Source organism: Ascaphus truei, chromosome 2 (genome assembly GCF_040206685.1).
Source record: "Ascaphus truei isolate aAscTru1 chromosome 2, aAscTru1.hap1, whole genome shotgun sequence".
NCBI classification, from domain to species: domain Eukaryota; kingdom Metazoa; phylum Chordata; class Amphibia; order Anura; family Ascaphidae; genus Ascaphus; species Ascaphus truei.
In genome coordinates this window covers 369,113,019-369,126,700 of record NC_134484.1, presented here as the reverse complement: position 1 = coordinate 369,126,700, position 13,682 = coordinate 369,113,019, and the positions used below count along the sequence as shown (strand labels likewise).

Sequence of the window (13,682 nt, the reverse complement as noted above, 5' to 3'; positions counted from 1 at the left end):
GGTCAGAAAGCATATCGCACAGCAGATGCTAATGCCAATTATCGACTATGGGGACAATGTATACAGCTCTGCACCCCAAACCCTCCTTAGCAAATTGACACCTATACAATTCAATATGCTGTTTTGTTCTCCAATGCAACAACAACTGTGAAATGCTCAAAGAACTAAATTGGTCATCACTTGAGTCCAGGGGCAAAGTTAATCTTTCCTGTCTTGCCTTCAAATACTTTCTGGGCAAGCTACTCATCTATCTGAACAACCTCCTCACCCCTACCACATGCAGCACTTATCATCTGAGATTAGACTCCAAAAAACTGTTTATGGGCCCATGGTTCAGCAAAGTATCCGGCCGCTCCTCCTTCTCTTACCGTGTACCCCAAAACTGGAACAATCTACTGGAGACTCTCACAGCCACCACCAGTCTAAGTTCTTTCAAAACTAAAGTTGTCTCACATTTAAATTTGGTCTGTAACTGTTACATACGGCTATAATATATATTATCTCTTACTGTGCATGCAATGTCTTGTATATAATGTATACCCTGTTCACTTATGTAACTATGTATTGTAACCATGTATTATTTGTCATCTTAACTCTATGCCCAGGACATACTTGAAAACGAGAGGTAACTCTCAATGTATTACTTAATGGTAAAACATTTGATAAATAAAATAAATAAATAAATACCGTACAGTAATGGGAAAAATCCCTATTATCCAGATCTGGATAATCGCTCATTTTCCCATTAAAAATAAAACATTGTCCAGCCAGCATATAGTAAATCCTGCCAGGATGAAGGCCATCCTCATCTTCCTCCCGGTCCTCTGTGGGCAGCAACATTACAATAAAAAACGAACTACTGGCCACTAACTCCTTAATTACCTTAGCGGTTTGTAACTGCTATAATAATTAAGTGGTTAACTCCTTCCCAATGCCCACCATCCCCGAGGCAACTATCAACAACCCCACCCACTCTACCCCCATCACTACACATACAAATGATCAAACGCACTAGAAGTCAAACATGGCTAATAGCAAATGTGCCTATTTGTTTGCAAAACAAAAGAAATATAAAATAACATTGGCATAACAGTAAAATACATTACACTTGCCAATAAACCCATTGATTGTGACTGTGGTAAACCATGCCCACAATATGGGCATGGATTGCCACAATGACAAAGAATGGTCAACCTAAAAAAAAGAACCGCAAAATAAAACACATTACATTTAAATAAAAACAAGCATTGGACAATAAACTAATTGATTGTGACTGCGTTAAACCATGCCCACAATATAGGCATGGATTGTCACAATGGCAATGAATGGGCAAGCTAAAAAAAAACATAACAAAAAATACAATGTTGCCCATTATTGTACTGTATGTGTTGGTGGGGGAGGGGGGTTGGGGATAGAGGCGGTGGGTAGTAGGGTTGCTGTATTTTAATGTTTCTTGGGGCTAGAGGGGGTGGGTGAAGGGGGTAGTTTCCCCAGGATGGGTGGTTAGGTCTCTTGGGTGAGTAGTAGGAGAGTTTAACCCCTTCATTACCATAGTATTCACCACCGCTATAGTAGTGAACGGGTTAACTCCTACTGTAACCTTCCCAGTAGGTTACCTACCCCCTTTACCCACCCCTCTACCCCCAAGAAACCACGTACTTTGGCTTAACCCCTTCATTACCTTAGCAGCTAGCCACTAAGGTAATAAGCTGTTTTTATTTGATTTTAATAACACAGTGTTGAAGCAGGAGGTTTCCTGAGCGGAACCACATTCATTTCAGCCCAGGGGACCAACTGCTTCCCGAGTTACCAGCCCCAGGATGGGGTGCCGATATCTCCCTGCATTGTTTAAATGTCCCGCGTCATGTGACAGGGAGATTTAAACGCACAGGAGATATCAGCACCCCATATTGTAACTCGAGAAGCAGTGGGTCCCCGAGGCTGAAATTAATGCAGTTCAGCTCAGGAGACCCCATGCTACAGAACAGTGTGGTTGTCTGTTAGAGCTGTGCAGGGATATGCAGCTTTCTCTGTGCAGCTCTCTCTGTGCAGCTTTTACAGACTGCGGGCAGATCACAGCGGTACAACTAGAAAAAGGCTGAGATAAGGACACTGCTATCCCAAGCGGTTTAGCATTTTCCTACCTTACGGTTTCTGATGTGCGATAATTCATTCTGAATACTGTGATAACACACGTCAGACCGTGAGGTACAGATGAGACCACGAGTATTTTAAAGCTTGCCTTAAACTAGCCCGGTTACATTCTGGGTATGTGCTTGGTGTAACCTGGCTAGTTTAAGGCAAGTTTAAGGCATTTCTGCATTGACTAATGACCCATCGGATTAACACAGCAGGGGTCCCTGGCAGTCCCATTCAGTTTGAATGGGACTGCCAGGGACCCCAGCTGTTAATCTGATGGGCCATTAATCAATGCAGAAATGCTGGGGCTAGTTTAAGGCAAGTTTAAGGCATGTATCCAGCATGTATCTGGGTCTTTTTGGCGATTGCCACTTGTTTGTGTTAGAATAACTGTGGGCACTACAGTAGGGTCATGTCAAACCATTAGATTTGGCAGTGATTTGATCAAAGCTACTAGAATAAGCTTCATAGTGTGGGCATGACATGGGAATGAATTAGTAAGAAGGCACTGTTTGGTGGGGCTTATGTCGGAAGGTGTATGTTTTGGTTACATATATAGTATATAGAGTAGGACTAATGAAATATGCAGGCTTGTTATGGAAGTATAAAGTATACAATTAGGTGAAAACACAGAAAAGATATGGTATTTGAGGGGCCTAGCACCTCACCTATCTATCTATATATATAAAACTGAAATGTTTGCCTGTCAGGATGTTTGTCTGTGGGTTTGTGCTCGCTCTCATTGGCTGTCAAGCTCTCCCATTGGCTGACTGTGGGGCGGGCCTTGGCTGTCATTGGCTCTCATTGCCTGACTACGGGCGGGCCTTGGCTCTCATTGGCTCTTGCGGTCTCTGAGTGCAAGGCATGGTGACGTCATGATATACACACAGAGAGATGGGAGATACATATATGCCCAGACCATGCACAAGCTGTGGAAATCTGGCATCACTCCAGCAAGCCTTGAAGAAGTAGAGAACCTGCCTGCTGCTGCTCCGTTGTGTTTCTGACTACAAGGTAAGTGCAGCAGCCACCCTCCTCCTCTCCCCCAGCAGGCAGGAAACAAAACTTAACTTTCACAACTAACAATTGCACTGCAATCACTTTTGGACATTGGGACTGGGTCCCCATGATCGCTTTCTGCCCCCCCCCCCCCCCTCTGGTCGCTTTATGCCACCCCTGATTGCTTTCTGCCCCCCCTGGTCGCTTTCTGCCAACACCCCCCTCCCCTGTCGCATTCTGTCCCCCCCCTCCCTCGGTCTCTCTCTGCTCCCCCCTGGTCTCTTTCTGCCCCCCCCCAGGTCGCTTTCTGCCCCCCCTGGTCTCTCTATCTAACCGCCCGCCCTCCAGTGAGCCACCGCCGGCGCGCTCTGAAGGGAGGGGGGGGGGGGAATTGGAGATGTGAAGGGGGGGGGACACCAGGCAGTAACCGGGGGCGAACGGAGCTGTGAAAAGGGTGGGGACGGAGCTGTGAATGGAGGGGGGGACGTAGCTGTGAACGGGGGGGGGGAATGCAACTGTGAACGGGGGGGGAGGAATAGACCTGTGAGGGGGGGAAATCACAGATGTGGAGTGGGAAGCCGGAGCTGTGAAGGGGGGGGCGGTGCTATAAAGGGGGTGGGAGAGACGGAGCTGTGAACGGGGAGGGGTGGGCCCGGATTGCTGTGAACAGTGGAGAAACAGAGGGGGGGGGGAGAAAGGGGAAGGGGGGGGAAGAGGGGAATGAGGAGAGAGAGGGGGTGAGCGGAGAGAGAGAGGGGGGAGCGGAGAGAGAGGGGGGAGTGGAGAGAGAGGGGGGCAGCGGAGATAGGGGGGGAGCGGAGAGAGAGGGGGAGCAGGAAAATTAAATCCCGGGCAACTCCGGGTATATCAGCTAGTGCTTTATGTTATTGATGTGTCTAATGCTCATGAATAAAACTGTAACAACACAACAAATCAGTAACACTGCAGAAGTACAGGAATAAACGTACCTGTTTCTTCTGTAAAGAAAATCACATTATTACATTCCTCTTCTTTACAGGAGCACATGTAAATTGTTTCTCCAATCATCTTTTTTTCTCTCATTACACATTTTGAGGAGTTGTAGTCATACAGCATATGCCCATAGAGCTCCAGTCTTGGGTCATGACATATTGTTTCCAAAGTTATATTAGCATCGTTCTTTCTCCTTTGAATAAAAAAAAAGTATCCAAGGATTTAGCTGCAATATACAGTATAATGAATATATTCAAACTACATTCCTTAAAGGTTATTAAGTGTTAAGGCTGAGAATTTTCCCAATTACATAAAAAAAAATGTTTCTAGATTTTACAGATACAGCGGCCGTTATTCGAACAAATCTCGAAAATGGATTTCGAGATCTCCCCGTGATCCGCACAAGTTTTGCCGGGGCAGACAAATGGCCCATCGGATTAACACAGCAGTGGTCCCTGCTGTGTGAGTCCTACCGGGGTCTGCTTTTCTGTAATAGACGCGCAGTAAGAGGGCTGTAACTGCGCGCCTCTCACAGGCGATCGCGGGGGGTTTATTTAATTTTAAATATTACTGTAATGTAGCAGGGGGTTCTCCGGAGTGAAATTAACGTTGATTTGAGGTCCGGGGATCCCCTGCTTCCCGAGATACAGCCCCCGTTATGGGGTGCCGGTATCTCCAATGCATGGAAATGTCTCGCGTCATGTGATCGGGACATTTCATATTGGCCAGTAATGCCCTGTTCTGAGGGGATTATTTCTATTATAGGCTAAATGTAGGTTTATGGGTGTTTTTTTCTTCATAAAAAAGAACCACTTTTGTAGTCATATTGATTTTTTATCAGCATTGTCTACATTCTTATGCTTTTATTGCAAGTTTATTAAAAGGAAATTGTACATACACACAGCCCCTTCTATATACACACACACACACACACACACACACACACACACACACACACACACACACACACACACACACACTCTGCAACCCCCCCTCTATATACACAAACACACTCTGCTGTCCTCCCTACACTCTCTGCAGCCCCCCTCCTCTACACCCACAAAACACACTACAGCCCTCCTCCACCCTCTACACTCACAAAACACACACAACACACACAGCAGCCCCCCTCTACACCCACAAAGACACACTGCAGCCCCCTGTAAACCCACAAAACTGTGCACACACACACACCAAAACAAGCACTGCAGCCCGCCTCCACCCTCTACACCCACTGACACCCCCCCCACACACAGACACACAGTGCAGCCCCCCTCTACACCCACAAAACACGGCACAAACACACCAACGTAACAGACTGCTGCCCCCTCTACATCCACAAAACTCACACCAGCAGCCCCTTCTACATCCACTGCAGCCCCCCTGTAAACCCACACACTGCAGACAGACACACCAACAAAATACTCTGCACCCCTCCTCCACCCATAAAACACACACACACAGCAGAAACACACAAATCAACAAAACAGACTCTGCTGCTCCCTCTACACCCACAAAACACACACCAACAGAAGACACACACACCAATAAAACAATCTGCTGATCATAATTATAGGCTAAAGTGGGTAAATTCCGGGCATTATTGAAATACCTGCTCTCTGATTGGTTAAAATTCCGGGCATTATCCAATCAATTTTTGTCACCCTGCCAAGATTTTCAGCCAATCAGCTTTCAGTTCTCATTCACAAAGCATGAAATGAGCTCTCAGACAGGGGAGGTGATTGGACAGGAAGCAGCAGCAAGGCACTGACTCCTCCCCCCCTGTGTCTGCAGTTTTGTGGGTTTACAGGGGGCTTCAGTGTGTGTTTGTGGGTGTAGAGGGTGGAGGAAGGCTGCAGAGTGTGTTGGTATGCGTGGTTTACAGGGGGCTGTAGTGTGGGTGTAGAGGGGGGGCTGCTGGTGTGTGTTTTGTGGCTGCAGAGGGGGCAGCAGTCTGTTGTTGGTGTGTCTGCAGTGTGCTTTGTGGGTGTAGAGGGTGTAGGAGGGCTGCAGAGTGTGTTTTGTTAGTGTGTGTGTCTGCAGTTTTGTGGGTTTACATGGGGGCTGCAGTTTGGGGGTTTAGAGAAGGGCTGCTGTGTGTGTTGTGTGTGTGTGTTTTGTGAGAAGAGAGTGGAGGAGGGCTGCAGAGTGTGTTTTGTGGGTGTAGAAGGCGGGGGGAGCTGCAGAGTGTTTGTATATAGTGGGGGGTTGCAGAGTGTGTGTTTGTGTGTATAGAGGTGGAGAGTTGCAGTGCGTTTATATAGAGGGGGGCTGTGTATGTACAATTTATTTTTTTTGTAACGTAAGTTTTATTGGTTTTCACAACAATGACAACATAATAATATATTACAGCGTTTTAGGAACAACATTTGTTAACAAGTCATAAAATAAAATGGCAAAATAAGATTAAAAGACATACACAAGGGAAAGAGGGGGGGGGGAGGGTTGGAAGGTCCTCATTGTCTTCGGATTGTTCCTTGGGTCTGATCATTTGATGTTTTCGGTTCATCATTTTAACTCCAGCTCAAGTTCCTCTGTGGTCCCATTTCAGCGATATAACCTCCACTATCCTACGCTCTATCAAAAGAGAATGCATCTACTGTAGAGCTAGCATAGCAATATTGAGGCGACATTCACTCCTGGGATGTCCGTCTGCGCTAACCATGGTAGCCAAACTTTTTGGAATTTATTGCCAGTGTCATTAACCAGACTTGTTAATTTCTCCATCTGACACACAAACCAAATTCTGTTCCTGATTTTGACCAAAGAAGGAATCTCGTTTTGCTTCCATAATGCTGCGATCTCGCATCTCGCTGCGGTTGCAAAGTGGGCAACTAATTTGTTCTCATCTCTGGATAGCCCCTGTGTAGCTCTATTCAATAAGAATAGCTAGGGGTCCAAGGGGATAATCCTCTGTAACCAATCCTTAAATGTGTTCCCATAAGGGAGGCACCGTGGGCAGGACCACAGCATATGTAGGTCTGCTGGCTCTCCACACCGCTTGGGACACAGTGGGGAGTAACCCAGGACAAATGTAGATAATTTGAGAGGAGTGAGATACCACCTTATGAAGACTTTATATGCGTTCTCCTTTAATATCGTGCAGATCGAGCTCTTAGCCGAAGCCAACACTATCCTATCCCAGACGTCTTCTTCAAGTTCCTCACCCAGATCTGCCTCCCACTGAACGATAAAATGTGGTTTTCTCACATAATCTAGCCCAGAACAGGTCACTTCCTTATACATTTGAGAGGTGAAGTCCTCCACTTCAATAATTGTTTCCGGAATCCCCCTTATCCTGACGTTGTTTCTCCAATCTCGATTTTCAGCATCCTCCTGCTTGTCTGCAATGCCTGCTAGTTGCGACTTAAGGTAGGAGGTTGTTTTCTCATTTTCCGAACTGCCTTAATTGTGGCATCCATCTTCCTCTCTAGTTCATCAGTCCGATCACCTATTAGATTAATATCCTTTCGCAATTCAAGCATCTCAGACTGAAATAACTATGTCATATCCCCAAAAAGTTTATTTAAATCCTGCTTCAGATCACTTCTGGTGACTAAATCCCTATCACCCCTGTCACTCCTCTCACTCCTTGACTCCCTCTCTGAGTCAGAGCCATGGCTTGAAGTCGGCGCGTTGGCCCTTCCCGCTCGCGCCATTTCTGTGGAGGAGAAATAGTTCTTTAAATCCGATGAGGTCTGTTTCTTCTGAGATCTGGTTGGCATTCTCGGACAACCAGGGGCTCGGTCCAGTGTTTTGCTTGTGAATTTTACTGCTGTTAATGCTGATTTAAGGCTTATCTGTGCTGGGCATTGGCGGAGCTTTTAGGTTAAGCTGCAATATCCGTTGCTGTCGCGCATGTTCCTCCCTTTTTAATTTTTTTTTATTTTAGACGCTGATGCGGTCCCGCTACCTCAAGGAACCCCTTTTCATGCGGCCATTTAGGACTACGCCATATGCATGTCTTTGAGAGATCTCTTTATTTGAACTTCTCCTGTCTTTGTAATTTATGGGGTGCACAGGTATGGGACCCTTCTAGATATGGAAGGATGATTAAATGTGGCTTATTAACCTCCGTTTATTCCCTAATGTTTGTAGATCAAGTAAAATGTAATAGTCATAGGGAATGTGAATGACTGCTATGCCTTTAAGAGTCACTGTCTGTGCCTGTAGGGGGAGTAGGCACAGTGGTAAAGTACTTTAGGCCGGGGCCATAGAGGCTTCAGGAGAGCGGAGGCGTGCTAACGCTGTGGGGAAGATCATGTGACCAGGCAGTCCAGACTAGAGAGAGAGCAGGGCTCAAAAAGGGGTGTGCCAGAGCTTGTTTCAGAAGAGGAAGGGAATGTGACTGTAAATTGTTGCTATAGGAAGAAAAAATGCTCATTACATTGTAATACATTTAAAATGTCTTTAAAAATAGTTTTAAAAAAAATGTTACAAGTATTTTCTCATAGTACAGAACTGATTTATAAAAAAAAAACACACATATAGGATATTGCTTGAACTGCAGCTTTAAGACTCTGGTCTTAAGACTGGGTTTGGACCCTTCTGAACTACTTGCACTGCAAAGCTTTTACCAGTTGGATGCTGACTGTAGATAATTATACCCACAACAACAGGAAAGTTAATGTACACCATCTTTGTACAGTACTGTTGCTTACATGTCTATCCAATTTAATATTATGACATTCACAAGTGCTTATTAATGGGGACATTACCACAAAGGCAAACATAAATATTTTAAGCAACATCAATTGAGTTCCTTACAAAGATTCAGTCACCCCTAGTATAACAATTTTACTTATTTGTGTCCTGCATAAAGCAATGTTATTATTTTCAGTAGGTCTTGTGGAATTAGTCCTTATTAGATACATATTGTCCTGCACTTTCAGCTATTTGGCCAATAATGGCATGATAATCACTGAAAAAAGAACAGTGGAAACAGTGTGGTTGACACCACACTGCCTGCAGACACAGGGTTCCTCAAAAAAAAAACGTACCTACACAATGCTCTTTAAACAGTCCTATTGCAAAAAGAGATTTAATATGGTAAAATCCCACACTATTTAAGGTGTCCTAACATCATGAAATAATATAAAATAAAAAAAATACTGACTTACCATATAGCCGCGCATACTTCTCCAGGCTTTTCACAGATGGAAGTTATTGTACAGTTACTTTTGCATTCGGTTTCGGTTCTACACGTTGTTTGTTCCTCATCACAAAACTTGCATAGAGCATGCAGTATTATTCGTCCATCAGGCATGCTCTGCTTCGTAGATATTTCACCTACAGTATATAAAGTGCAAAGTTGAGAGCTTAGAAATAGCATATCACCAGCACCAGTAACAAATGTCATCTTGATCTGTAACAAGGGTTATGTTAACATTTCTGCTAACAATAAAATCAGGCAAGATCTCACCTTTTGAGTCAAACAGGATCTCACCTGTTGAGGGTTTGTGTAAAGTTCTTTCTTGACTCACTGTATGGTGGGTATCTGAAAGAAGATAAAAGGAAACAATATGTTGTGAGCAAAGGAGTTAAACCAAAACAGAATATTACGGGCTGTCAAAATTATTTATTTCTAACTCATTTTGACATATATATATTTTTTTTAATATACAGTTGAAGGAATTGTCCAGTGTTAAAGATAATGCCTTGTAAGTGGGAGCATCCGGCTTGAGTCCTAAATATGTCTTTTTGTGATCTGATTACCACTACAATTGCTATATGTTCCTGTGGAAATAACTTTTTATCCATGTGAAATAAAACCCACTTGTAATGAAAGAGGAGAATCAACAGTCCAATATCAGTGCTTCAGAGTTGTAACAGGATGTGTAAATAGTTAACAATGAAATGTCATTTCTAAATCAGACAATAAAGCAGCTTTCAATAATGTAGCTCAGACCACCTTTCAACAACCCCTAAATTCACATGCTTTAGAGCACTTGACTCCCCTAAATTCACATGCTTTAGAGCACTTGACTTGAATAGTACTGTACTATACCTTGAGGGCATGATATATCTCAATTATGTGTCCCCAATGGTGCAATATACAGGGGGTTTTAATACTCACAAGAACTCCGTGAATGTGCTTCCAATGATGTACGATAAGAACAAAAAAATGGCAGAAAAGTAAAGATGGTACACAGATCTATACACAAAAATGGCTGTGGGTGCAAAACGTGCTACAGGTTTCTCTGCCTTGTAGCTGCCATCAACATCTTACAATGTGCCAATAAATTGATTTCAACCATATTTGCACTGTAGCATTTTTTGCGTATAAAGCTGAGCACCATCATCTTTTGCTTTTATGCTCTATTTTTGTTCTTATAACCCACCTATACCTGGACTTCAATAATAACATAGTTCAGTACTTCCCGGTACTTGCCATTCAAACTAAAGTTTGAGATAAATGTCCAGGACCACAGGATAAACAAGACTGACTTCAATGTGGAAAACGCACTTTATATACTGTAAATGGAATTTGTCTGGAGTGTATATAGAGAGGTCCTATATACTAAACGCTCTGAAGGCTTTTGGTTTCCAAGGTAATTTTCTAAAATAAATTCGTGCCATATATGAGAATCAGAAAGCAAAAGTTAGCTGCCAAGGGTTTCCATCCTGTTCCCAATTAAGAGTGGCACTAGACAAGACTGCCCACTCTCCCGACTTATATTCACTCTTTGTATGGAACTGCTGGCGGCCCATATAAGGAATTATTGGATATTGAGGTAGACCCTCAATTACTAGTGCTGCAAAGCATATGACCCACTTGTGAAAATAAATGCTGCATCCGGATCTATGATGATATTCTGTGTGGGGCTTTTAGCATTAACCCCTAGTTGGAACAAGATCTGGCTAGGAAAATAAGGGATGTCAGGGAAAGGTCCTGAGACCCTCCTAGACCCCTTAATGAATCTAGCAACGTGTGATCAATTGGACCTGGGGCAGCTCCCACAAATATATAAATGAGATGTACTCACATCAGTCCATGACTGCTACCGGATCAGTGTGCTCCTTGCTGTGGGTAGATGCAGGCAGAAAAATCACCCTTACCGGAGGAGGGAGGGCGAATCAGCAGGCACCACTGTGCAGGAAAAGATTGCAGATGGCTGGACTGGGCTAAAAATACTTTATTAGGACATGGATTAAAAAACCAAGAGGAGGGGGACAATCCCCTGCGCCTCTAACGCGTTTCACCCAAGCATGGGCTTTTTCTCCGGTAAGGGTGATTTTTCTGCCTGCATATAAGGAATTACATGGACATTCAGGGAATACAGGTGGAGGACCAACAATACAAAGTTGCCTTATTCACAGACAATGTTATCCTCACTCTAGAAAAGCCACCGACTTCCCTGCCTAATCTATTTAAAGTAATCAAATTTATAAAAAATGGCAGGTTTCAAAATTAATAATAATAAATCTGAAGCTCTGAACATCAATCTCAAAAAAGAGGTGGTCAAATTAATAACGTTACATTTTGATTTTAAGTGGCTGTCCCTGGTCATCAGATATATCAGGTATATATCTTACCAGAGATTATAACACACTTTATCAGGCCAACTATCCAAAACTGCTCAAAGACTAATGGATGACATACGCGCGTTGTCCAAATTTAAGATCTCATGGATTGGGAAAATACAATTGATTAAAATTAATGTACTTCCACGCCTGCTATATCTATTTCTGTCACTGCCCACCCTGATGCATACTTAAAAAATCCAAGGCCTACAATCACTCATAATCAAATTTATTTGGAACCACAAGAAGCCCAGAATCAGTAAATGTATACTCACTTCACCAATGGGTCCAGGAGGCCTCGCGCTACAGGTATCTTGTTTGGTCTCTTACAATAGGGCTGCTCAGGCAGGACAATTGGTACAGTGGCACTCAGATATAAAGCTCAGACGCTGGGTAAATCTGGAGGCAGCTCAGAGTAAACTGAATCCTTTAGACAACTTGCTCTGGTTGTCACCAGACCATGCCCTAGCCGATAAGGTAACTACCTATGATAGCACACTCACATTTAGGAAATCAACTCATATCTAAAAAGTCTTTGATGACACCCCTGTGGGGAAACCCAGAGTTTGATCCAGGCCTGATGATACTCTACTTTAAAAATTGGATTGATGTAGGAGTCAGCAGATTACATGACCTCCAGTCGGATCTTAAACTCAGACAGTACAACATTTTTGATACGGAAAAGGGTAATCCTAATGCAGAGGTTTTTTTAGATTCCTCCAGATGAAGGCGTTCTACAATAAAATAGGCTCAAAGATGGCTTTAAGAAGCTTTGAGGATCTTTGCATTGGTAAGGTGGGCAACAAAATATTACGGTACACCCGTGAAAGTTTGTGCCGGGATACTCCCCTCTTTGCCCTAAATGCTGTGGGGCACCACAATCTCAAGACAAAAAACATTAGTCTAAAGTTAAGTGGAGCCAAAACACAGTCCCAGAGAATGGAGGCAGCCCCTCAGCGCATACCTCTGACAACTCGAGACACATAATCGTTCATCCTAAAAATAATTACACAAGGACGTTTCAAACCAAGAGACACTTGCAGTACCATGAATATAAAATATAGGATGTTTTTGATAACTAGTCCTGCCCTTAACTCAACCACCCCCCTTATCCTTTTAACTTTCTGTAATACCCTCCCCCTTCCCTCCATATTCATTCTTGTTTAAGCATTCTTGTAACTGTGAAAAAATTCAATAACATTTGGGTATTAGAATAAAAAACTTCATCCTCCAAGAGATGCTCAAGTATTGGTACTTGTTAAGGGGTTTTTTTTTCTTCACTTTACTTTCTCAAAATATCTTAATCATTAATATTAAAATTTGCATTTTAACTGCATAAGTATTTAATACGATTAGGAGGTTCTCTTTTGAGGGCAGCTAATAAAAAGAGGTTAATTTTTCCTTCTTTTTTTTTTTACCTATTTTTATCAGAGGAGTTTCTCTAGGCCAGGCCTGCACAACACGCGGCCTGCGGGCACTCACTGTGCGGCCTGTGGCGGCTCTCCTCCTCCCTCCCCCGAGTCCGCTCTCCTCCTCCTCCCTCCCCCGAGTCCGCTCTCCCTCCCCCGAGTCCACTCTCCCCCTCCGCCACCCGCCACGACCCGAGCCCGCTTTTCCCCTCCTCCCCCCAAGCCCGCTCTCAAGACTGCACGCTCTTGCAGTGCGGCACTTCCGGTGCCCACTGCTTGCGATCGCGCGCAGTCCTGCCTGCTCTGCTGCCATGATCTGAGGTGCAGGGGGGTGAGGGGAGGTGTGGGGCTGATGCGAGGTGAGGAGGTGCAGGGGGTGATGTGAGGTGCAGGGGGATATTTGCAGGGGGGTGATGTGCAGGGGGGGAGATGTGAAGGGGGGGTGATGTGAAAGGGGGTGATGTGAAGGGGGGATGATGTGAAGGGGGGATGATGTGAAGGGGGGTGATGTGCAGGGGGGTGAGGTGAGGTGCAGGGGGTGAGGTGCAGGGGGTGATGTGAGGTGCAGGGGGGTGAGGTGCAGGGAGGTGATGTGAGGTGCAAGGGGGTGAGGTGCAGGGGGTGAGGTGCAGGGGGGTG

General features: G+C 44.4%; 1 protein-coding gene across 2 annotated transcripts in view; it reads right to left on the bottom strand.

The window, feature by feature from the left end:
- The window catches only part of TGFBR2 (transforming growth factor beta receptor 2), a 103,258-nt gene that overhangs the window by 21,494 nt on the left and 68,082 nt on the right, over nt 1-13,682 (bottom strand). The window contains exons 4-6 of one of the 2 annotated variants that reach the window (XM_075587015.1): nt 9,557-9,607; nt 9,231-9,399; nt 4,107-4,303 (exon numbers count right to left, since the gene is read on the bottom strand). In XM_075587015.1, the coding sequence (XP_075443130.1) occupies nt 4,107-4,303; nt 9,231-9,399; nt 9,557-9,607 (417 nt within the window). Of the gene's footprint in view, nt 1-4,106; nt 4,304-9,230; nt 9,400-9,532; nt 9,608-13,682 lie in introns of both variants that reach the window. The other variant, XM_075587014.1, reaches the window with a different exon arrangement.